This window comes from Acipenser ruthenus, chromosome 1 (genome assembly GCF_902713425.1).
Source record: "Acipenser ruthenus chromosome 1, fAciRut3.2 maternal haplotype, whole genome shotgun sequence".
NCBI classification, from domain to species: domain Eukaryota; kingdom Metazoa; phylum Chordata; class Actinopteri; order Acipenseriformes; family Acipenseridae; genus Acipenser; species Acipenser ruthenus.
In genome coordinates this window covers 36,879,862-36,907,163 of record NC_081189.1, presented here as the reverse complement: position 1 = coordinate 36,907,163, position 27,302 = coordinate 36,879,862, and the positions used below count along the sequence as shown (strand labels likewise).

Below are 27,302 nucleotides of genomic sequence, written 5' to 3'. Positions count from 1 at the left end.
CGCAACAACATCCAACAAGTTGTTGATGCCCTCTCAGAACTGACCAAACTAAATTGCAGATTAACGTATTGATTGTGTTTTATTTGTTTGCGTCATCACTATTTAACTCAACAGTAAATCCAACACAACTTAAAAGAAAGGAGAGAATCTGACAGCACGAGCCTCCTCAGATCGCTGCTGTCCATTTGAAACTGGCGGCTGAGGTAACCTTCATAATTGCCAAATCCGCTTACAGTAAGCACGATTGGGCTTGTTTTTTGAGAGTGGCGGGTTTACATTTGCATAAACACCCATACTCTAACATGGGTTTGCTTGTTTTGAAAGGCAGTGCTGCTTTTTTTATTGTGAGACTTGGCAACACTGGTAACCTTCCCAGTCTGTCTCACAGGCAGCAACTGATTCCACCTCATTTTGTTGTTGACAAGAATTTGTGCAGGATACATCAGGCAGTGGCAATTTTGGGAAAGAACTCATGCTGCACTTCAGTCCGTTTCATCAGTATCCGCCACCTCCCTTTCAAGTGCCCTGAGCGAACGGAAACCCAAAAAAGCATTTTACACAAGACAAAAAAAAATTCTCATGGAAACCCCATGAATGTCACAGAGATTCAATGGCCAAATGGTGTATCTGAATTTTCTGAGCCCTTAAAATCCTTTTAATTAGAATAGTTTAATTTCAGATTAGGCATGACATGGATTATGTGATACAGGGCATTTTGTATGCCAATGCTGCTGCTTTGTGCTTCCCTAATTGAACTTCCCCAGGGACGAGACTGAGATGGTCATATTTTCTTTTCCTTTTAAATTAGTGAAACAAAGTTAACCTTCAAAAATCTGTAACACAAGCATACCGACACATAAACCATATAATTTAACAATAATATCAAGATTTCGAGTTAGCGTATTGTTTGCACAAATAAATGAGCAGAGCACACTGGTCAACTTCCTCTTCCACTCCTCATTGTGATTGTGTTGTTATAACTTTACACAGGTAGTTTCGTACATGCTTAATATTAAAGATTTTTTTTCCACATGAGAACCCAACCTGGTATTGCAGAATCTCTGTATTGATTCCCCCACAATTCCAAGTGATCACATTTTACCTGCCTTCTTATCGATGTTTGTTTGAGGGCCAGACTGCATGCAGGGGATCATGGGAGACTGGTCTGGCTGAACACAGCTAAAAAGAGACCAAAAATCCATTGTTTATGAGCATGCCCAGTATCCTAACAAAAGTAAACGTGTTTGTGTGAATATACTGTTAACTATAGGCATGGATATTTTAAATTCACTGTAGAGCCTGATGTTTAATTTTTTTAATTATAATTTTTTTAAGTTCCACAGTAGTTGTAGCTTGTATAAAGAAGTAAGCGCTGTGGTGTTGATTATTGTGCTGTGCATGGTTGGGAATCAGCAACCAACAGTTGCAGCACTGTTCTGGCTTTCTTTCAGCTTTTTATAAAGGCTCCTTATGTTTGAAGGACTGATTAAATACATTTTATGTTGTTTATATAGTATAGGTTTTTTTGTGTGTTTTTTACCTCGTGAAATGTACTTTTAAATGTCTTATTTTTCTTTAGTTTATTATGTTATGGTTTGAAACCAAAGTTCAGCAAATAGGATTTGGATAAAATGTCATTAAAATAGATCTCTCCATATTAAACTAATAGGATCAATAGATTTTAAAAAATCAATATCTTTCAAACAATCTTGTGTGTGAAAGAAGGTGGGAAAGGCTGTATTGTTTTCTCTTTGAATAAACATCCAGCAATAAAATTATTTTTATTTAAGTCTTTTTCTTTACCTGTATATATTTTATGCAAACTAGAAAATGAAAACCATATGATTTCACACGTACAAAAAAAAAAAAATATTAAACTGCAGCAGTGAGATATGTCTTTATCTTGCCATAGATATAAAAAGGGATTTATTCGAGAAAAAGTGTTACTTATACTTTTACATTTTTCTCTTCAATACAAACAATAGAAAAAAATTAAAATGTTTATTTTTCAGATTACATTTTTCAGAAACATTTTCAATGTAGCATGGATAATAAATATATTTTGTTGAAAACAGCCATTCTAGCATTTGCATATTGAATATTATAAACTTAAAATACAATATTCTTTTTTCCCCCTGCCACTTATTTGTAATACCGTCTTATGCTGGAATCACTTCTGTAAAGACCCTGTAAGCATGATATAAGTTTTTTTTTTTCCTACTAAACATGGTTTAGATAGATTGTTTGTCTTTTTTTTTTTTTTACCTGTCTATTGATGTAATTAAATATGTACGATGCAGTTCACTGAAAGTTTTACGCATAAACCAATTTTTAAATCTACTAACGCATTGAATTCTAAGTATGTAATCAAGACACTTTCTTTAATTTAAAAACTTAAATTTTACAGCCTGAAAGCACTAAAGACAAGTGACCTCTTGATGATTACATAATTAATTATACTATTAGTCTGAATTACTTTTATTGACTATCTACAGAAGGTCAGCATGAGGGCAAACGATTATATATATATATATATATATATATATATATATATATATATATATATATATATATATAATATAATATAATATAATATAATATAATATAATCTTGGCTTTTTGAAAAGTGAAATGACATTTTAAGAAGCTTGAATGTAAAGGTGGAAACCATTGTAATGCTTTGTCGAGGTAGGTTGTCCTTAACGTACAAATAAGAAAACTAACCAACTACTTCTGTTCTAAGTTATTTGCAGTGTATTGTATTGAATTTGGTTCATTAATAATTAAAAAAAAAAAAAAAAAAATTGGGGTTAATTGGAAAACATCTAATAGAAATTATTTTTCACAGTGCTGTCAATTGATTGGTTGAGCTATTGAAGGACCCTGCAGAGAACAGCTTATACAAACTGAATACAACTATTCATAGGGCATTAAATTCTATTCTACATCACATCAGTCATAGTACTGATCAATTAGTTACATTTATAATATTAGTGGTATGTATGTTACAGATTTATATAAAATTTTCTTCTTACCATAGGCATAATATAAATCTTTTTTTTTATAGACACATTTTGGTGTTTTCATATTTGAAAATCACGTGGTGCTATGAAATCCAACTGAAATGCATTTGGGTGATGTTTAGTAAGAAAGTTTTTGAAAGTATGCAGGACATACAAATACAACCTTCTAAAACATTTACAACATTTGTGAGTGTTGGCTGCCTGATGCCTTGGATGACAATGGATTTTGTAACTGGTACTAGTAACTGGCTTAGTGCAAAATCGGGTTTGTCTCTGAATGAGTTTGAGACCAAAATGGATGCAGAAAGAGTGCTGATTCTGTTGGCCTGTAATGCTGGGAAATATAATTGGCTTACCTGGAAAATGAACTGCAGTGGTTACTGTAGTGAATACAAACTATAAGACGTGTATGGAGTCTCCTTACGGTTTGAATAGGGAAGTGATGTATTGACAGGTACTGATCTTGGCAACTTACAAAGGCACTATTTCTAATCGGTTTACTGTATGAACAAGGTGGTGGGGCTTGCCGCAGTGTAGTTTAATGAGCATTCGGAAGCCTATCCAGATGCTTTCTCAGAGGCTGTACACGTGTTAATGTGAAGCGTCTTTGGAACGGTGAATGATGGTTAATGATTATCTAATGACAGATCTCAGGACTGAAAGGCACTTAGCACACAGTGTGCTGCACAGCTTATTTTTCATACCTCCAGACAGGTTTATTTGGTCTCACCTTGAATGGAACAGTTTTGTATTGATTGTATTGGTGTCGATTTAAACACACCATTGGCTTAGAATACCACTGGCTGGGTATTAGACAATTAATGCATTCACCTAAAATCAGTGTTTTATTATTGTGATGAAATATGTGTTGCTTGTAAGGTATTTCATATACAAGAAAATTCAGGTTTGGACCTTGCTTTGTTGACCTTGCATTATCGTCCTGTGTTCAAAGTAGAAATGCAGTTACAATATGTGACCACTATTGGCACTCTATGCTATGCGAAAGTACCATCAAAAATATATATTTTGATAATATATCCTGGTGATGATGATGATGATGATGATAATGATAATAATAATGATGAGTTTCTTCTACATTCAATACAAACAAGCCTCCTAAAATAGAAACGACATCAGAGGTTCAACAAATATGCCTACTCCATTCCATTAGTCACATTTGTTCTCCCTCTGTCATGACATGCTGTCTTCTTTTCCAAAGTGTTTTTTTTTTTTTTTTTTTTAGTGTTCATTAGAAAGTAGTGTTCTGATTGAAGCAAGTTGAAATGATTTTAGTGGTATGCATTTTTTTGTGGCTTGCGTCAGGGAAAGCTTTATTTGGTAAAGCCAAAGGTCACCAGTAGCTTCTTGAAGAGTGCACTTGATGAAATAATCAGGGAAAGCTATAAAGGTGATGGATGATCAGATAAGGTTTATTGGGTGCATTGCCAGAACAGTTAGTGAAATTCCTGTATCAGTGCTGAACCTTCTTATATATATATATATATATATATATATATATATATATATATATATATATATATATATATATATATATATATGAACCTTCTTATATTATAGTCTTAAGTTCAAATTGATTATCTATATATAAAAAAATGCATTAGATAACATTGTTTTTGAAAAAAAAAAAAAAATTAAATAATGATTCTTACACCCTCTATGTGTATTAAAGGTAATGTTACATATCCAGGCTTAATTTTAATATGAGAAGTGTGGTTTTAAAACCATTTGCTACCCTTAATTAGTTTAAGTATCATTTTTAGTTTAGTTGAAATTTAAAATAAGATTGTCAATACATTTCCCTTTCCTTTGACATATCTCCCTGTCCAACAGCCGAAGCACGAGGGCCTGTATGTACAGACATGAAGAACAGTGCTGCTCTAGATACATCCTTATGGATCTGATCTTAATTCAATTTGTTTTGTTTAATACTGTAGTGCAAATTTTGTATCAGATATTCGAGCGAGAATTTTTAGTATACTTCACATTTTGAAATGTGATCATCCATGATCAGTTGCCCAATAGGCATTCAGAATGTTTTAGTCTTACAGTATGTGCATTACAGTAATATTAGGCTCGTCAGTAAAATGTTAATTTTGAAACATTTTATTAATGCATATGAATTTTAATTGAATTAATTCCTGTTCCAGATTAACCTTCGGAACAAACAAGATCCTCTAATCCTTTTATTCCAGCCTGGGATGAAAGAAGTTTAAAGCAAATGCCTTTTACTCCTCAAAGCCAATTAAAGAGCTTTTATGTAAATTTCACAAAACTGCCTCTTTAGTCTGCTGCTGTGTTAATTTCACTTCAGCAGGGTTGTGTTTTGCAAGAAGGGCACACATTTATAAATAAAAGATGCTGATGAAATAACTAAATAAGCCAGTGATATGAAATGTATGCATGTATGTATGTATGTAATGTGAAAAGGCTGCATAATTAGTATATCTACTGTCCATTCAGAAATTCAAATTTCAGATCAGGCCAGCTAAAAAGATTAAAGAAAATGGCAAATTAAGTACAGTAATGCTTTATATATATATATATATATATATATATATATATATATATATATATATATATATATTAATTGAATTGACTTCATCCTCTTCGTGAATGCGATAGAAACATATTCACAAGACAGGTTCATTCGATTTTAAAAAGAGTTACCATTGTAAAAAGTCATTTTTAATGATTGACATTGAAATGTACTTACAGTGAATTTGAAAAATAAATTGGTTCCAGTCTCCAAAAAATAAATAAAAAAATACCCATTTTGTGTATGCAAGGTTGCATAGGCAATGTGAAGTTCAACTAGGCAGTCTAATTAGAAAATAAAGAATCAGTTATTTTGCCAACATCTGAACATCTGTAATGCTAAGTCTGTCTGCAAAATATGGGCAATATGTAGTGTATTTCTTCACTTTAACCCACTTATATTTATACCCAGCACCTACAGTGCCAAAAAAGAAAAAAAAATACTGTTTACAGTAACTAACACAAATGCCAGTAAAGTCTTTCCCAGTGGTGAATAGAATTGCAAATGGCTTTAAACATCTATGTTTGTATTTTGTATCCTAAATTTTGTGTGTGTGTGTGTGTGTACTGGTCATAAAATGGTAGATAGATGATTTAGCTAAAAGTTTTAAAGAATAAGGTCTGTCTTCATTGTATTTTATAGCACTACTGCAGTATTTCCAGCTACTCTGTTTTCACATTGGTTATTTGAGGTTATTAATTTTCTGGTTTTGATAGGACGATCAACTGTCTTGTCAAGAAAATGGACCTCTGTGTCACCCTTTAGCATGATTAAATACAGCCAAATCACTGGTAATCACTACAGCCAACCCCCCCCCCCCTTAATAAGTTTATTCAGATGCATAGTTTTGAGTTATCTGTGAATTCCAGTTTGCATTTAAGTGATCTGCAAATGAATATATAATCATTTCAATAGAAAACATGTCAACTTTTGATGCACTTTCAGCCTCTCCTTGAGCAGTATATCGTATAAAAAACATTAAAACAAATTAACATTGACTGTATTGGAGCTCTCTTCCATCGCGCTTTGTGTGACGTCCTGTCGTTGACTCGCTCTATAGTCACACATAGTATTCTATTGACCGTATGTCCTGTTCCTATATTATGTAGCCATTGTTTTGTTATGGCTGCCCTTTGTTGGTTTAAAGGCTTAGGCACACAAAAATACTTTGTTACTGTTTTTCCTTTTGTTATTTTTGCACCCGAACGCTTTGCATTCCGACATAATTCACCGTGCCGGCGTTCACTGGTGTGGGGGGTTGTCAACGATATGACGTAACAGCGGCGCCAGAAAGGTTCCAATATGGTGGCGACCTGCATTTCCAGCTGACAGAGAAAGCTGACAAAAAAATTGAAATACTGGCCAAACGTTTAACTTTTTAACAAAATTGGCGCAGCGAGACGCATTTGTTATGTATACAGAGCATTTAGATAGCCTTGTTATTTTAAGTACAGTTCCCCTTTAAATATGTAAAATAAATAGAATTAAAAGAGAGTGAAAAAAACAAAGGTTTAAAAACATGATATAGTAATCGCACCAGCGGTAATGCATTTGTAATACAGACATGAAAAAAAATTTGAAAATACAGCTTGGATAATTGTGCACACAGCATTATCATAATGTAATACAAACAAGCCTTCCTGAGGTACAATGCCATATTTATCTCTCAAGTGGGGAATAGAAAGCAACAATGTGAAAACTAAAAATATAGTTTATGAAATAAACCAAAAGCAAAAAGTTAGCACCCCCACTTGCTCAGCAGATAAAGCTGGATTCTCTAATATTTTAGGGGAAGTATGTTTTTCTTTTTCTTTCTGATGCACATGTTGTGAACACAATATTGTGTCATCCATCGTATGATGCAAAAAATGAATGTGCCTGGATCAAAAGGCACACAGGTTCTACGGAGGGCCAATCTTTCCCCTTTGGTCAAAGGTCTCCAAGAAATGGCTGATGAAAAATAAGTCTAGATCAAAGGTCAGGAAACAGCTTTTATGTTGTAGTATGTTGAACATCTCCGAGGCCTGTCAAAAGTGAGTGCTTTGGGCCAAAGGTCACGCAGCAGTGTTTGTGCCGAATAGAGTAGATATGCAAAATGAAGCTCAGTCGTAAGTTGGTTATGACATGTTAATATGAAGGTATTGCAACCTACAGTATCATGTGATTGTATTGTAGTATTTGTAGAGGCTTTAAAGTACTAAGCTGTACATAAGCATAAAAAACAGTGGTTTACTGCCCCTTAATGAAACATTTTATCCTCCCATTTACCCAACTAAACATTTTATCCTCCCATTTACCCAACAACATCAGCCTGAAAAGTACAGAGACATGTCCCTGGTGTTTGGTTTCCTACTGGAACTGCACACATGACATTTTCAAGCACAGCGACCATTGCAGAGTCTGAACGGCTGGGGTCAGGGCCTTGCCTATTGATCAGTATCCCTGCTGTCCCCACTCCTGCATCTGCTTCATTGGCTCCTTTCAGTGCCTGCTCCAGTACATTAGAATATAAATCCATAACTAGAGCTGTGCTCATCCAAGCAGGGGAAGAAACTAAATTAAATGCTATAAAACAATCTTGGAATCAGGAGTTTGCGCCAATTCATCTTGACCTAGAATGTCATGCCAGCTATCTGTCCAGCACCTGGGCCAGAGGCGGCTATAGTGAAAATAGATGGAGCTTGTTTGTCAGCCAGGGAACTAGGCAGTGGTTAGCTAGTGCCTTTTGCAGAGGGCAGGTGACAGAACAATCAGTGTGCAGCTACAGAATAGAGCTCTCTCCCTGTGCTTTTGTTCTGATTCATGCTCCATGCTGAGACTGGTGGAGGGGCTGCATTCTCTAGTTAAGGAAATGACTGCTGGCGAAGGCCTGTTTGCACAATAGAATCTCACTCGGTTCACTTCAGAAACAGAAGCAGTTGGAATGAAATAAGCATGTTTAAATGCTCCCTCCCACTGCACGTGGTGGATATGCAGAGTTACCCCCTCCAGTCCGACACCTTTTATTTTCTTTGTATGGTGTTGGAGTGCTGGATATCTGACTGAGTCCGACACCTTGTCTCTTTTTGCACACATGCTGAAGGTGCAGTCTGCCACATTTTTAGTTACTGCATGTTCTTATATAGCATGCCATATACACTTCTTAATTAAAATAATGGGACTCTGTCAGTTGTCCATTTATGAGTTGAATAAATTGAGCGTATTTCAATTCTACACTGCTAACAATGTTTTTATACTGATTACTTACTATTTCAGATAGCTAGCCAATGTGTTAACTGCTTGATTTGAATTTTCGATTTAGTGTAACCCAGAATGATATAGGTCTTTTGTAGAATCCCTTTAGAACAAGGGACTTTATACTTCGTTGAAATATACCCAAATTTATTTTTTAATTAGTCTCACCCATTTTATTCACAAACTATTCACGAAATATAAGCTTGAAACCCTTTTGTGTCTCCGCCACCGCTGTTTCATACTGTATCTCAGAAACAATTTGAGGTACAGTAGTGACTACATATTTGCATGCTATATATGTTGGTGACCATGACATTAACCCTAATATGGCTGCCTTATTCACATCATGTGACTTTTGAAGGTTCTGCTGTATAGAAAAAGTACAGCTGTATTCTTTGATTTTCTTAGTTAATTATTGGATGCCTGTAATGAAACTGATTCATCTTTCCAGTGCCACATTGTTTTAACCACTGGACAGATCAATGGCTTTTCATATACAGTAGAGAATCAATTATCCGAACTAATTGGGACCAATACTAGTTTGCATAATTGATTTGTATGGATAATCGAACAGGTATTAATAAAATTTCTGCAGCTTTAATAATGTATAGAATAAAGTTAACAAACACAAGTACCTACTGATGATATATATCTAGTAACCTATTCTATCACATTACGCATACAAAACGCATACAAAGCTTTACAAATCATTAAATTAATGCAATTTAGTAAAACTTTAACACCTGCAGTTAAGGTAATGAAATACTGTAATTAAACGTATCATATACCAAACTTTGAAAATCATCAAAGAATACAATTCAGTACAACTTTGACACATTACAGAACTTTAGGATTCAATCAAATGTTTCTATACTTTGAAACTTGCTGTTAAGCATTATAATAACGTGCAATTGAAATGAATAAAATAAAAGTTCTTAGCTGCTCAATAACATAGACAGGATCTCCAGCCCTTACTGACGAAATAGAATAAAAAGATGTGACTGTTTTAATTTGCTTAACTGCAACAATTTAAAGCACACAATGCTCCATCTAAAGTTTCGGTGGTCTGAATAATTCTGTAACTTTCATTTGCCTCAGTCTGCTGGTCCTTTTTTTGGCAGCTAAATCTCGTAGCCATTTTATTAGCAGGAACTGTGTGCGTAATAAACCACACATAATTCATCACATGATTACAAGTGCGTTCAGTTGATTGACAGTACGGTTGATCAAAGATCAGATAATTGACTCTCTACTGTATACGTTTTACTTCGTGTTTACAGACCATTCAATCTGATATGACATTCCTTAAGTGAGGCATGGTAGATTATGCCTTTGTTGGATGCTATGGGTTTTTTTTTCACAGAAACTCCCATTTGTAGTTTATAAAGGACGTAATCATTAAACTTTTACAAAGCTGCTACTAGTCTAAAATATACAATGCTATCTGATTTCAAGTAGTTAGCTACTTTTTAAAATCTCTTTTCTAATTCAGGGTGTCTGTCTGGTCTCCTGCCACACATGAAGAAAATTTCATCCTATGAGGAAAGACGCAAACAAGCAACAGCTATTGTCCTCCTGGGGGTGATCGGAGCAGAGTTTGGGGCTGAGATTGAACCTCCAAAACTTCCATTCAGGCCCCGCACTGCATCCCAGGCTCCAGATGGATTTGGACTTACCACGGGAGGGTCTAATTACTCCCTTGCCAGGCATACATGTAAGTATATATCATGAAGTGATGACATAGTGGGGAGTTTGACTAGGCACTTACTGAATAGCCCAGTCTAAATTAACTACAATTTCAACAACAAAAAAAAAAGTCATTATTGATCTAGAAAGTTTCTTGGTTTCACAGGAAGTAGGTTTCACTGTATTGAGGTACGCAGTCAAGCGGAGTTTATTTTGCTAAAAACACAGAAGCAGATTACTACAGCTTCAGCAATTTGTGTTCTGTACCCCACACTCAAAACAGTACTGGTGCTAACAAAATGTAATGAATATTAATAAATCGTTATTGTATGGGCCTGGTTAACTGCTGTTAAAGTAGTTTAAGTGTATTAAATGTCTGAAGTAGGAACTGTAATAATAGGTTATTGTTACTAGGTTGTTTTCCCACTCCAAGCACCCCAGTGTAATTGGTTACCTACTGGAACTGCTCAACGTCTACATAAACAATATCTGAGGATTCTTGCCTAGAGCAGCTAGAGCCTATTGTACAGACTATGGGTTTAAGTTGCTTTGTAGAGGGTGTTCAGTAGAAACAGTGTCTGTTTGGCATCCACCTTTACTTTGCTGATGCTGATTGGCAGATGTTATGCTATAGCTAATAATTTCAGTCGATAAGAATTGTACTGCATGTGGTTTAATGCTCTTTTATGTCCATTTTATTTTAGCATCCACAGTATGTATACTTAATGCATAATGTTTGGAAATATGATGTTCTTGCTGAATGTCTTCTAATTAAGTAGTAATAACTTTCACTGCATTATTTGCCAATTTTGAACAGAAATGATCCAAAAGTGCATGCAGATACCTGTGATATTTTTCAGAACATGTACCCAGTTGAGATTATTCACATCCATGTAGGCCTATTTCCTGAGGAGTCCGACTTTGTTTTCAGAAGATTTCTTCTTGTCAGTGTCGCTGTTTAGAATACCTCAGCCCTTCAGAGTGATTCCACTAGACAATGTGATACTTAAGTTAGAGAGAGGGAGTGAAAAAAGCACTGTTGGCATCTTTTAGACTTTCATTTGTACAAAACCAATAGGCACCCACTGGTACTTTCTACACTGTGAAATAATGATTCAGATACAAATAGACAGTTTTAGTGGAAATATCATGTTTTATTGTTATGCACCAGTTGACGTTTGCAGCGGTACACTAAAATTACAATAAAATAAATTGTGTAGTGCCTACAGATCTAAAAATCAGAAGTGGTTCATGGTATTTTTGTGTTCCATCAATAAAACCACATTATAGGCTAAATACAAACACAGATCTACATTCAGAAAACAATCTGAACATTTCAAAACACACATTGAACCCTGGGTTTCTAAGAAGGTTATCTTTACAGCATTTAATTTGTTGGCTCAGAGATTCCAGAAAGGAATTATCACTGAGATGAACTAGCAGATCTGATTTGCACTTTTGTTAGTCTTAAGCACAAAATAGGATATTTTCAGTGTACATGAACAAAGTACAGTGCACTCCGTTTATAAGAATTACTGAAATAAGAATCAACTGCATATAGTGATCAAAACCACTGGGACTAAATCATTCCTATATTAACCATGCTAAAATGCTCTGCTTGTAAGAATCAAACAATCTGCTTATAACAATCATTTCAGGGCAAACTGACTGCATGTAATACAATACTGTATCAAGTGCAATGATGTGTACAACCAATAAAGCTGTTTTTGAATTTGAATTTGATCACATCTCACGTGATTAGGCACGTACACAGCGTGTGCAGTATAATCCCTGGTTTGCAGCGACTCCCAGTAGAAAAAAAGCAAGTTGTGCAGTTTCTGTGTGTCGATATGGCAGGAAAAAGAAAGACTTGCAGCTGCATTGTACAGGTATTTTTTGTGTTCTCTCTTTGTGAAAATGTGTTTTAATAGTGAAAAAATGTGAGATTTGCATCACAACTGAAAAAGCCACAGATGCTTAAATGCAGTGGTAGTCCTGACAGTAAAATACTGTACTGTAATGTCATTTTAATTCAAAGACCATTACATGCAACACTGCACGGCAGTTAAACTAGGCACTCTCACTTCTCAAGTATACTGTAGTAAAATAGGATTCTGCAGCCTTGAGTAACCATAATCATAATCATATAACAAGTTGCTTACACACGAGGACTTGTTTTGATGTATTGTCCTCAATGATTGAGCATCATTGACATTTGTATACTGTACAGTATTTAAACTGCTGATGCGTGGAGCCACGCTTTTGCTAATTGTAATCATATTGGTCTGCTTTTAAGAATCAACCGCTTAGAAGAATCAAATCATCCGGGACCGATGTGATTCTTATAAACGGAGTGCACTGTAGTTGGATATCATAGGGTTAAGCAGATGAAAGGGGGCAAGATTAAGCCATAGTTCTCATTGATGGTGATATGGGCATATCTGAAAAGCTGGTACGAAGGCCTGGCCAACTCAGATCTCTATCTTCACAACTATCCTAAGCCAAGGTTGACCCAGAATACAGTGATTTCTGAATGTGATTCTGTGGGTTGTCTGTCCTAAGGCTAAAGTACTTCTATGTTAGGAAAAATACTTTTCATGCTAATCTATACCAGATAACATCCTGCGTAACTCAACTACCTGAGATTTACATGAGATCATAGGTATGTATAACTGAGGCTTCAAATGTTTGTTTTTCACTGATTTCATCATGCCTTCTGATTTGTCAGCATTTGCCATATGAATGTTCTAGGTTCAAGTAAAACACCTTTCCTGTCTGCAATGTCCATCAAATCTTTATGATTTTCAGCATGGGTTTAAATCTTAAAATAAGAACTTCCTTAACCTATTTACATCAGTAGTCGTCTATTCCCTGAATAACAAGACACACTGGTTCTACTGTGGCTAATGAATGCTGTCACTAATCTGAGCTTGGTGTGGTAGATGTAGCAAGTTTTGCAAATTTCAGTTATTTTACTGTTGCTGATGAGCTCTCTCACCCTTTGACCATTGTTATAAAATGACAAAGGAATTAAGCAAAACTTTGTCTTATTTTTTTTCTTATTTTACAACATACTGCACATTACACCGTGTAACAATTTTTTATTTTTTTTTTGGTTCCTGGGTAGTAAGTGTTATTTCCTAATTGCTTATGCCTCAAAAGTATAGAAAATGGCTATTGTTCCCCACAAACTTTGCTTTTGTGACCAAGACAGTGATATTTTGAAATTTACCTATTTTCCAGAACATTCCAGATAGATTCAGTGCTGAGTAAACTTGGAGTAACTTCTAGAACTCTCTAGAACTTTCCAGTAATATAAATAGTAGTATAAATACAGGGGCCTTAAGCCCACCAGTTCAGTTTAGTTCCAGCTGCCTAAGTGGATACATATCTGCATTTCTCTGAGATGGCATCAAGAGGCTGCAAGCATCCGGCAGACGCATTTTGCTATGTCTGCGGCCAATTTATCAAGACGAGCGAAAAAGTACTCAGTGGAAGCATCTGCTAAGATGTGTGAGGCCTACAAGGCATATTTCGGCATGCCTGTCGGGGATCAAGACAAACCCTGGGCACCTCATTTCACCTGCGAGCACTGCAAAATAACTCTGGAACGTAAGATGGACAATTGTTGCTTGGAATTTTATGTTATAAAATTTGTTAAAATTTTTAAAATTGTAAAAGTTTTTAATTTTAAAATGTTTTACAATTTTCAATATTATTAAAAAAATATATCATATATGAAAAATTTTGCGAGAATCTCTTACACATTAGTCAAGATCCTGGAGAGGATCCCCAGGAAGCTCACTAGTAAGGAGAAAGCAGCTTGGAACAGCTTTGTCGCAGTGGTTCGGGGCTTCCTGGGCAATCACAAGGCTGAAAACTATGTGGAGCTGGTTGAGACTCTGGTGAAGAACTACGGCACAATGGGCTGTAGGATGTCCCTCAAAGTCCATATCCTTGATGCTCATCTTGATAAATTCAAGGAGAACATGGGAGCGTACTCGGAGGAGCAAGGCGAGCGCTTCCACCAGGATATACTGGACTTTGAACGCCGCTACCAAGGACAGTATAACGAGAACATGATGGGAGACTACATTTGGGGGCTGATTCGTGAAAGTGATTTACAGTATAATCGTAAATCTCGAAAAACTACTCACTTCTAAATCTTTTGTAGTCATTTTTGTATTACTTTAGTATAAATACATGTTAATTTGGATTCATATGTTGTTTTTTTCTGACTTTATGTGAACGAAAAGACACAAATTCGCCCGTTTTCTCATTGAAAATAGGTAAATTTCAAAATATCACTGTCCTGGTCACAAAAGCAAAGTTTGTGGGGAATAATAGCCATTTTCTATACTTTTGAGGCATAAGCAATTAGGAAATAACACTTACTACCCAAATTGTGTTACATAGTGTTATTAGTGAATGTTGTAGATGTTTTATTTTTCTGGAAATATAATTTCATTAACTGGGCCCTTCAATGTGGTGCATGCAAGTGTTAATAATACAAAAGTCTTGTAACAGCCTACACACACACAGAAATAAGGATTGTTTTGGAAAGTCATCAGCACATGAATCTACTTGAGCCTTACACAACAACCCTAACACCAGGAACAGATTGGTGTTTTCCAAACATTCCTCATTTACTGGGTCACTTTCTTGTGTCATTCATACAATATTTGGCATGCACAAACATATGTTGATGAAAAGTGATGGGGCGGGAATGGCTACCCTTTTTAGAAATGGTGCACAGTTGGTGTCCCTCAATATTTATAGCTTCCATTGTTCACTTTGCTTTATCTAAGTAACTGACTTTAGCGCTTTGATTCCTATTATACTCAAATGGGCTCTTATGTGAAATACAAAGCTTTCACTTGCACTCCAATTGACTCAGACAAAATTCTTTAGAAATTCACATGATGACCTTGCTTGTCTTCCGGCATTTATCTTTGTTGACCCTACAAATGGGTTGTGATGTATTTCATTGTTTAAGCTGATGCAACTCATAGAAGTTCCTCATTACAGATTCACAGAGCTGCATCAATCACACAACTCATATTAGGTTTAGAGAAGCTGTGTGCTGTCTCCCTGTAGTGGCTCTTCACCACAGACACAATCCTGTTTAAGCAGTTAACGTAAAAAATATAGAGATTTTATATTGCGTCAGTAAGAAGGTTGATATATTGTATATTTATATCAAAATGTTACAGAAAATTAGGTTTGGCAGTAATAATTGTGTTCAGGCTTCAGCTTGTTTTAATACTACTAAATAAATATTTAGCCATTCCCTAAAAGTTTAAACAAAATACACAGGATCTCTGACAAGCTCTCATAGGCTGGGTTTACATGCATGTGATAATCAACTCTACAGTCATGACACGGGAATACATTGTGAAACAGCAAAAACGCTGCGGTTATACTCATAACAACCACCGCTGACGGCAGTCATTATCATGGTACATTTTAAACATCATCAATATTAAAGTGAAAGACAAACTATCGGATACAATGCAAATGTTTTATTCAAGCACGTCATATCAAACATCTGCACAGCCGAAACGCCGTATTTAAATGAACAATTAAACATAAAAGGGTTTATTTTCTAAATTTCCACATATAAAGCACTACTTAAAAAAATGAAAAATGATAATAAAATAAAGATTTCAAAAGAAACTAGTGTGTAAACAGGTTTATGTACATACAAAACTGTAAAAACAAAAGTAGTTTTTAATCTAAAATGAAAATAACATATGGTTTATCTTGCGTGTGTGTCACTCGCAGCACAGAATCCAGGTTGAGCTGCTGCAGTCTGCAGCTTTGCAGTTTTCTAATCGAAATGTTTCTGCTGAAGCGCTGTGGCTAGCTTCAAGATGAAATCTCTCCTACTGATATTTTCCCTGGTGCATTTCTTGTACAAAATGAAGGAATTGATGGCTGCTACGTCCAGTAGAGATATCAACAGGCTTGTATATATAAAAACAAATAGAATATTGTAGGTTATATTAAAAATAAAAACATGCATTGTAAAAGGCAGTTCTAGTGTTAATGAAATTTAACTTTTAGATGTTCCACAAGCACACACACACACAAATATAAATTCTAAGTAGTAAAACTTATACTTAGTAGAAATTATATTTTATATAATTTTGTGTACATGTGTGTTGGAAAGGTAACCAGACAAATAAGTAGCTAATGCGCAGCGTAATTCAGAATGTGCGCGACAACACGTGAATTCATTTCTCTTGTTAAATGTTTTTATCTTCATGGCAACGCATGAAGCTCTCCTCACGATATTCAGAGTCTTTCTTTTCCTACTTAGTAAGCAGACACGAACATTTAAATATACCCTCCCCCAAATGACTATGAATTGAGTAATCTGAATTGGTACAGTCGATTTTTTTTCCTAAATCAGAACTGCATAACGTTTCCTGAAAAGTGCGGCAAACACATTGTGAGGAAAACTGCCATGACTTGTGCATGTAAACGCCGCCATAGAGAGATGATAATTGGAGGTCCAGCGGCAGGTGCTTCTGTAAGACTGCCAACCTGTAAATTGTTTATGTTTCACAAAGCATCTCAAAGGTGATGACTCCATGGAACATTCTGGACAACCGAATTTGCACATATTTTAACTAGGGGTCCCACCAATTAAGATTTTCTTGGCCGATACGGATAGCTGATGATTATCTGCCCATATTGGCCGTTACCGATTGGATCCCGATAATAATAGATAGTGCAGTTAAGCTATTGTAAACTCTTAGAACAAGACATAGGGCCTATTTTTAAACTGTTTTATAATTGTAGATGTTAAAAATCGTTTACGTGTTATATTTTACGTGTCATATCAATATCGTTTACGTGTTATATTTATGACAAAAATGAAAAAAAAAATGTTGCATTTACTTCAGAAAATTAATACAAAGAATAACTATTATATTGTGTGACATGTTTCTGCAGGAGTAACATTGTGGGAGAGAGTATTTAACTGAATACACAGAGGTCCAGACTTTTCTGAAGGCCTCTGTTTATTTTCAATAACATACTTAGTTACCCAGTCCTCACAATTGGGTACACAAGCCAAAGATAGTCAATATATACACAGTATTGTTCACTGTTGGATATTTAGTACCAACTCTGAAAGACATTCAGATTACATTGCTTCAATCTAAAAATGTAATTAAAAAAAAAAAAACATCAGAATAATATTCTACTCACAGTTAATCGATGGATTTAATGTAGCATGTTGTCTCAGTGTTCTTGCGTCATTAGTAAGCGTGTCTGACCAAACATTAAATTCTGTGCTGGAAGAAATTCAAGCATGAATACCGATGTACATTATCTGCGAAAATAACAAAAACTGCCGATAGCCGATTGTGGTTTTTCCCTTATATCGGTGCCATGCCGATAGGCTACCGATTATCGGTACACCCCTAATTTTAACCCTACTTCTTTAAAGATTTCAAATTATTTCACAGAAGTCCCACGTACCCCTGTCTGCAAATTGTGACGCTGTTAACAGTGTTTTTTTGTGCAGGTTTCTAACCCCTATACATCATATGGCAGCAGTCCATGAAAGTTTCAGTTCATGAAAGTTAAAATAAAATAATCTGAAAGGCTCGCCTAAATTCCATGGGCATCTATTCCACATACTGTATTCACTCTTGCATGGTGCTGACCACAAGCATATGTGTTATTTTTATCCAGTATATAACATGCATTGTGTAATGCTGTACACATTTAACAATTAAACCTGTAAACGCTTTTCTTATTTTGATGGCAACAAGACTATAAAATAGATTGGGAGCAGTGTTCCTATCCACCACTTTATTCTACATACTGTACATACCAGTACCTGTAGCTTCTCAAATCCTACTCCCACCAGTAGTGAACTATCAGTGGCCAGAGTTTAGGGATTCAGGTCTCTACTGCTTGCTCCTAAATAACACAATGCTCATGATTTGTCAAACTAGCCTGTGAACACGATTTTACTGTTGCTACAGATGGAAAAACAGCTAAATGCCAGCTGCTGTAGATAACTCTGGAGATTGCTGCTTGTCTGGATGGTTCTCTTTAAGCATTCAAGCTCCCATCTCTGAGCAACCCCTCCAATGGACGTCCCTTTGTTGAATTAGTATGTCTAAGGGCCAGTGGCTGGGGCTGAATGGCTTAAAATATAGAAATAAATTAGCCTTGGCTCATGATTTACAAAAATGTGTGATCTCAACTATCTTTATGGAGAGTTCAAAGGCAGTGTAGTGTGGTGTTCAGTTGTGTTCAATATTGCTACAAGTATGTTTACTATGTTACTGTCAGTGCAAGTCATTTCATTAATTGAAATGCTGCTATGTACATTAATAACAATAACAAAAATATATGTTTATATCCTCTGCTGTTCAGTAACTTGGCCACTAGCAATAGTTCTGCTTTCCTTTTGGGGTAAATGTCTACATTCAAAAAAAGGCAGCCTGAATAATCAATGTATCTGATGCTGCGCCTTGTGTCTGGCCCAGATAATCAATGTGATTGGATCGTTGTGTTTTTCATAACAGACCGAAATCCTATAACAATGGATTCAGTATTTTTCCGAGCCAGTAAAGCATTGAACTGTGTGATTTATATTTCTGATCCGCTGGGATTTAGCTTTATCAACTGTGTAAGGCAATATCTTTCTGAGTTATTGGAAATAAGTGTACAAGGGCTAAATACAAAATATAGTTTTCCTCAAGCATATGAATTTGAATTGCTACATGCAGAATAGTTTTGTGTAAAATGAACAAATTAGTAAATTAATGAATGCCAAAAACGTAGCATTGTTAAGCCTTTTCTCTGTTCAAAGCTGTTAAAACGACTGGCAATTAAAGATTATGCTAATTGAAAAACACCACAATCCCTGAAGCTTAAATCACTGCAGTCTAGATGTTACCATTGTTTTTAGAAATCAAGTGCAAGGCATTTAATATGCAGTATCTAAAGAATTTTATTTTGGAGATTTTAGTCCCTCAACTGTATTAATGAAACTTAACAAACATTGTATTATATTACTTCATGTGGGACTTCTTTTGAGGGTTGACTTGGGTTCACAGTGAAATGGGACCAGACCACCTCAGGTCACTTCACATAGGTCAACAGTCATTATATAGAAATTACATTCAGAATTGAACTGGTGAAGCAGAGGAGAAATGCTTCATACCTAATCAGCAATTCAAAATGCTTCATACCTAATCAGCAATTCAATGAACCACCTTGTAAACAGCTTCTACAGAAGAAGAAAAAACAAGGTTTTATGATCAAATACACATTTGAGTGACTGGATTTTTATGTGAAAGAGATCATACACTTTAAAATATGCATTTCAAATTTGGTTCAATTCTGTATTTAATTTTTCTAATTTGTTTAGTTTTGGTTATGCATATCGGACAATAAAAACAAAATTATCTGTGATTATGTAACTTTGGTTTCTGGATCACGAAACTACTTTTCAGACTTGGCTTCAGATTAATTGTTTTATAAATCTGAGTCAAGTTTAATTATTAGTCATCCAAATCAAATTCACACCAATCTCCCAAATCTGTTTTTTCACAATATTGACAGCTGATTGGTTCTAAATTAGGCGACACTTATTTTGGATCACCAGTACCAATACCTTGTTGTCAGTAACAAGTACATGATAGCAAGTGCAGTCATTTCAAATAAAACCTGCATGCTTTTAACATCTGAATCTGTAGAGGCTCCTGAATATATACAGTATTAAGCATAAACCTTGCAGGTATACAGGTCATTTACAGTAGGACTATTCACTATTTCAATAGAACTTTAATCAAAATAGAGAACATCTATCAGCTGAAACTCACTTTGAAACAAGTTCAAGTACAACAATACATTTGTGTTGAAATGTTTTAATTGCACCTTGCTTTAGTTAGTAATTTTGGACCAGGGATCAATTTAGCCTTCATAATTTAAGTCAAATATATTTTTTGTGAGCTTGATTAAGCTATTTCTTTCATGTTTTAAAGTGAATTGTACTAATGTATGTCCATACTAATTTCATATAAAAGTATCAGTCATAATAGGTGGTATTAATCTTTATTTTCAACCTGTCACTCCAGGCACGTTAGCAGAGAGCTGTCATAGCATTTTCTTCCAACTGTTAACAATTGGGAGCCACAACCTTTTTTTTTTTTTTGCTTTGCTTTCTGTGATGAGTAACTGGAATGGCATAATTGCCATAGACAAGCCTCAGGGCAGGAATTATTCTGCAGGCTAACAAGGATGTTCAGGGATTCATTGCCTCCTTTTCAATCAACGCGTGGCCTCCCCCTCTGAAATCTGATTATGTGTTCGGTACAAAATGAAAACTGTAAGCGCTTGTGAAGATGATGGAGGGGCCTATCAGCCCATCCTCCCCTCCATGCATTCTCAGTCATTTGGGAAGACCGCCTCTGCATGCAGAGGAAATGTATCTGTTGGTTTGCCATGTTGCGCTTCCTGTTTTCCATATGGGGCCATGCATCACAGAGGCAAATGCTTAGAGTGCAGCACTAAATGATGGCTAAAGGATGAGAGAAGGGGATGCTGCTTGGCAAAGAGAACTGAAACCAGCTTAGAAAATCAGCAGAGGCTGCACTTTTGCTTATTTTTGTATACGTTGCTCTGGGGAGTAACATGATTATAATACATATTTATTTTTATGTGCAGAAAAAATATATTGTTTCCACAGTGTGAGCAATAAACACTATATAAAGAGGGGTTTTTTATCGAAGCAAGTGATCAAAAATCTGTATTCTGAAATTTGTTTTCACGTAAAATTACATTCATATTTCTAAAAAATAAAACTGTGTGGAGTAGTGGTTAGGGCTCTGGACTCATGACCGGAGGGTTGTGGGTTCAATCCCCGGTGGGGACACTGCTGCTGTACCCTTGAGCAAGGTACTTTACCTACATTGCTCCAGTAAAAACCCAACTGTAAAAATGGGTATTGTATGTAAAAATAATGTGATATCTGTTAACAATTGTAAGTCGCCCTGGATAAGGACGTCTGCTAAGAAATAAATAATAATAAAGAACATGCTGCATTACTAGCCCGCTTAAAGTTACACAAACAAAATAACTAATTTGCAGCTTGTTGTGAACACTTCCATATAAATCTATTTTAAATTGGGAGTGTTTGGCACCCCCTGCAAGACTGCAAATTGATGTGCCAGCCCCCTTCATCGAAACAGGTTACTAACAGGCACATTCACGCAAAGGACAGACAATTGGGCTACATTGAAGACTACCAACAAGAAAACTATACCTGATCCATTAACTAGCCCTGACACTAGGAGGATGTACCAAAAACGCCATACGAACACCCTGATCCACAAATGCTGAAGAAAAAAAGAGAGAGATGGCTTGTATACAGTGCTTTCTCATACTGTATACTTTGTTTTCCATTGCATGACCTAATGTAGCTCCTAGGTGGAGGACTGCATTCATACAAAAAAGCTGTTTCTGTTTGTTTATTCCAAAGGTTCATTAACAGTCAGGAATCTCTGGATGTTCATCTGCATAAGTTTGTTATTGCTTAATCATAATCATACTCATTCCTCATAGACACGTTTTTTTGTTTTTTTTTCACCAAAGTGCCACCAATATATTATATTTATTTTTTGCATTTTAACTATGTTATATCGATGTTAAGCTTCAACTACAGAAAAAAAAAATACTTATTTTGGCTGGTTTAATAAAATTACATGTATTTAATTGTCTCCGAAAATATTTCAGCAAATCTCAGTCTGTGGTTTATATTATACATGCATGACAAATTGTGGAACAGTAGGCTTATGGTTTCCTGTAAGTTACCGATCTTGGGTGTCGCACAATGCGCTCGGACCCCTTTCACTTTTCTTAACTATTTTTTTTTGGTTTTTGCCATTTTAATTTTTGTTCTTTTAATTAATTTTTTTTGGTTTTGTGGGTTTCTTTAATTTGAGATACATGGCTATTGTAGTGATCCAGCAATGGGGTTACTAAATAAAGTATCCCGGGGGTCAAAATTTATACCCCTGGATGAAAGAGGAGGCCATGCAAATTTTGGTTGCACTGGCTCCTGCGGGGTCTGAATGCATAAAGGTACAGACAGACAGACAAACTTTCTTCTTTATATATTAAGATTTCATGCCAGTGTTTTGACCCTGGTTAATTTTCAATGTTATTTACACCCAATATATTGATTTATAAATATAAAATATGTCTAAATTACCTAATTTTTTGTAAAGTGCAGACCACATTTTTATACGTTTTTTTTTATTTGAAAAAAGACATTGGTACAAAGCACGAACTGTATGTGACGAAGGAAGCAATGTGTGGAAGAGTTATTGGGTTACTGTTGCATGACTGGGCAAAGGATCCTTGTAACTCTTGTGGCTGCATCTTTATCTAGCCCCCACATTTCTGAAATTCCCCTACTAGTACAATGTAGGTATTTCATCCTCAAAAAAGCATGTTTAAACAATATGGAACTGACTTTTTTTTAAATTAAAATATTGGTTTTGTTGCAGTGAAATTGCCTTCCATCAAACAGACATACAACTACCTTCATGAAATGGAAGCTAAACTTTTGTCTGGAGTTAGTGCAGACATTGATTTTATTTTCTGTACATACAGCATGTTGTTTGTGTCTGTGTAATATTTTAAACACCACCACAGTTGCCGATATAAATAGGATAATGAATCTTGGTTTGTCTGTGTTTAAGTCATTTCAAATAAATAAAACTGGCAGTATCAAATACCTGTCTATCTGATACCTTGCTATTCCTGTGTCAGGTGCCGGACGTTACAATACTAACTCTCCATGTAACATGTAAACATGTAATTCTCCTGTTGGACTTGTTTTTCTTCTCCTACAAAAGAATGTTTTAAAGCCAAATTACACACATGCTTAAAAAGCATGAGTATGCCCTCTCAAATAGTGTATAACCTGGGGCATTTGACTGCCAGCATATTAACAGTAACCTTTTGTACATTTTGTTTCCCATATCAAAAGGAATTAATGCAATTAGTCTTCAGGGAGTCCATACGGTTGCACAGAATCTTTAATTAGATGGATACATTTAAGAAAAATAGGACTGATTTGAGTAGTTTTGATATCCTCAGTGAATACTCTTTGCAAAGTGTTTACAAAATAATTTGTATACAGTGCGTAATTTTACTTTTATAGTGCTTTATAAGTACTCTGCAGCCTAAAAGAACATGCTGGATTATTTCATATATAACAGGTAAGTGTGTGGTGCTTAAATTGTGACAACAGCCTGCGGTGCTATATGAGGTCTGAGTTTGCCCACTTGTTAATGCTTAAGAAGTTGAGTCGATATTGCAGCTAAAGTGGCATTTTAAGGAAACAGCAGAATGAAGTTGACTACAGTAATTTGTAAGATGAAATGTGTGGATAAAAATATTCGTACAGTCTCCTACATTTCAGATTATCATTTCCAAAAGGTGCACATAAGATCTATTTTTGATGTGTTATTTGGTGTCATTGTACCCTTTTGTAAATCATATTATTAATGTATCTCTAAAATACACAAAAAGACTGTACAACAGTAGCACATATATCTTGCAATACGGGTTTCAGTACAGTATGCTTTAGTGGATGAACATGTGATATATACAGTAAACAGAATATAAAAGTATTTATATGACAAGTGACTGAATAAAACGGAAGTGCATTCTGGTGGCCATTTGTTTGCTGCAGCAGCAGAACCTATAGAGATTGAAGTGCTCTCAAGTTTAGGTTTAGTGCGGACACCTAATAAAAAAAGAGAAATTATACTTTACTGTCATGCCCCGTTGAAATCGACCCCAAGTGTGAGTAATACTCTTCACAGGTCCATTTGTTACAGGCACTGTCCTTTTAGACTCTGAGCACAGTCTTGTGTTTGTGGCTTTGTAATGCTGACTACTGCCCACTGGGAACAGGACTAAGACCACCACGAGAACTGGGTTTGCTTCATGCCCTGAAGGAAGGGCTGTCTAATAGATGCAATGATCTGTCCCTTCTGTTTGAACCACAGCTCCCAGAAGGGAATAGCCGGTGGCCGTATCAGGGGACCAAACCCCACTGGCTCCAAGTCAATCCACCCTTATTCTGCTTCTGTAGGTTTGACCGTTTCTAATGTCTCTGCACTGAGTATTTTTTTTGCATAAGAAAGCATACAGTTCCCAATGTGTTTTACTGATTTTGAAGACTTGTTGGAGCTGCCTGTTGAGTGTGTTAAATGAGGCTTCTGAAACAGACTTTTGACAGGCTACTGGAGTCATTAACCCTGCTCTGCATACAATTACTGTAGTAACTTTTTAAATATCTTTTAGCAGATGGGACCTCCTTTTACTATTCTTTATCTCTTTCTAACAGAGACCACACACACTCCCAGAAGGTGAAAAAAATAACCACACCATTACACACACTTACACACACAACCTAGATTGAGTACTATAATGTACAACTAGATGTTTATATTGTTGTTTCATGCAATACCACAGGCTTTTGGATTAGTCTGCCTCTGTCACTTTCTTTTCAAAGCACTCACATCACAAGATTTTTAAGCAGCTTCATGCCTGAGGTTTCAGCCCATACTGAAAGATCTGTCTGTCTGCCATGAAGCATCTGCTTATGGCTAAACTAGCTGTCCCCAAACATACTGTATATGTATTTGTCCATCAATGCTCGCTGAAACCACCTGTTTTCCCAGCTGTTTGCATCTATACATTAAAATTTAAGGATTGGCATCAGTGGCTTCAGTTCCAATTTCCCAAAGTACATTTGCATTCATATTGTCTTTTATAGAATGTTTTGTAGAATGGCTGCAGTCATTTGATTCAATCAAATGAATGTCTCCAGTCCCTGAACTGCTAAAACACCCCCATATCATGATCGAACCACCTCCATGTTTAACTGTAGGTACAAGGATTTCTTCATTGAAGACTCTCTTTTTTTTCTCCATACTGTGGTCCCTTTTTGTGGAAAAGTTATATTTTAGTCTTATTGGACCAGAGAATTTTGTGGAATAATGCTTCAAATTCCTGTTCATATTTCATGGCACATTTTAGACGGTTTGTTTTATGATTGATGGTTTGCAGTGAGGTCTGCATCCATACAGCTGTTATGTGTTCAGGTGCTGTTGGACAGTTCTTTCGTGAACTATTATGCCTGACGCTTCTAAATCTTTCTTGAAGTCCTTGGCTGTTAATCGGACGATTCTGCTGTCTTCTGTACCCGTAACTTCTTTGGATGTCTGCTTCTTTCAAGCGTTTCAGTTGGATTTGTTCCGTGGTACTTCTTGATTATTGTTCTGATTGTTGATTTTGGTATTCCATATTTATTTGATACTGTTCTGTAGCCATTTCCTTTGTTGTTGTTTGCTACAAGTGCTTTTCTCAAACGTGAATCCATCTCTTTGTCTTGACCATCTGCTATGTTGCCAAAGCCTTGTTCTTCAACAGATTTTGGAAATAATGACCTATTTTTCTGGCTATTGACTATAATGCAGCTTAATATATTATAACGGTGTTGGAAGAAAGGTGAAGAAACAGTGTTTAAATGAACCAAAGCTCGTTTTATTAAAGCAGGACTGGAACTGACGACAGACAGCCCCAACCAGGCCACCAACCTAGCAGACAAAAAATTATAAACACTGTGATACATTTATTCAAGTTAAGACATTGAAAGAAAACCAATAAAAACACAGAAATTAAACAACCAATAAGCACATACAACACACACATACACAGTCCAGGGGCCACGCCTTCTCCTGCTGTTTCCTGCAGCACTGTCGCTGCTCAGCTCGGCTCTGCTCTGTCCCACCGCCACTCCATTACAATATTTGAATATTAGTTTTTTTTACTTTTAATGTAAAGGTGCCGACACTTTAAGCCAGGTCAGGTCTTTTAACTTGCCTAACTGTAACTCTAACTGTAAATTAATTGATTTTATTGAACATGTAACGTGAGTGTAAATTGCGTGATTTGTCATAAAGGAATGTAATTGTTTTGCTAACTATTACTAAAAGCACACACCTGCCTGGGGGTGGGAATTACTTCCTGTGAGGATCGTTTCCATCAGTCAGACCTATACAGCTTGCTGATTTGCTGTATTTGTCTAATTGGGGCGGGACTGTGCGAAGCACAAATAAGTATTACATTAATAGAAACTTAACCCCATGGTTAAACGAGAAAGAGTGCAGGTGAGTGCATAATTCTCTATAATGACTGAATGATATATAACATTTCAAGCCATATGATTTTAATACATGTTATGATGCTCTCCGGATAGAATCGCCACCGCAATGAAACAATTGAACACATTTATTGAAGCCGCTCATGCAATTCACACCCACTTTACCTGTTGATTTAACATCAATTCATTTGTGGTTTAGTGGTGAGTTAAAAAACCTGACCTGGCTTAAAGTGTCCGTAAATTCTGGAGCCAGTTGGCAACCCTGCTATAACTGGTTGAGGTAATGGAACGGATTACCTTAAATTACTAAAATGGTGCTTGTACAATTGTTAACAGAAGATATATATAGCATACTGTACTGTTACTATAGATAAGAAACCGCTATTCTTTACCACATGGATTTTTAAATTTAGATCATAGTGACTTACTTTTACAGCATTTGTGATGTATTTAGATTGGCAGTAAATAAAATAAATACCAGTTTTTGTGGTGTGAGACTTGAAATATGGGATTTTTCCCTGTTTCTGTTGCTTATTTGATTTGTTTCATTAACAGTATGTGCCAGTATGTGTCCCAAAGTACATTCT

General features: G+C 35.8%; 1 protein-coding gene across 4 annotated transcripts in view; it reads left to right on the top strand.

Moving 5' to 3' along the window:
* The window catches only part of LOC117421231 (WD repeat-containing protein 7-like), a 217,864-nt gene that overhangs the window by 133,201 nt on the left and 57,361 nt on the right, over positions 1 to 27,302 (top strand). For all 4 annotated transcript variants that reach the window (XM_059024567.1, XM_059024573.1, XM_059024571.1 and 1 more), the window contains one exon: positions 10,306 to 10,527. In XM_059024567.1, coding sequence (XP_058880550.1) covers positions 10,306 to 10,527 — 222 coding nt within the window. The remainder of the gene's footprint in view (positions 1 to 10,305; positions 10,528 to 27,302) is intronic.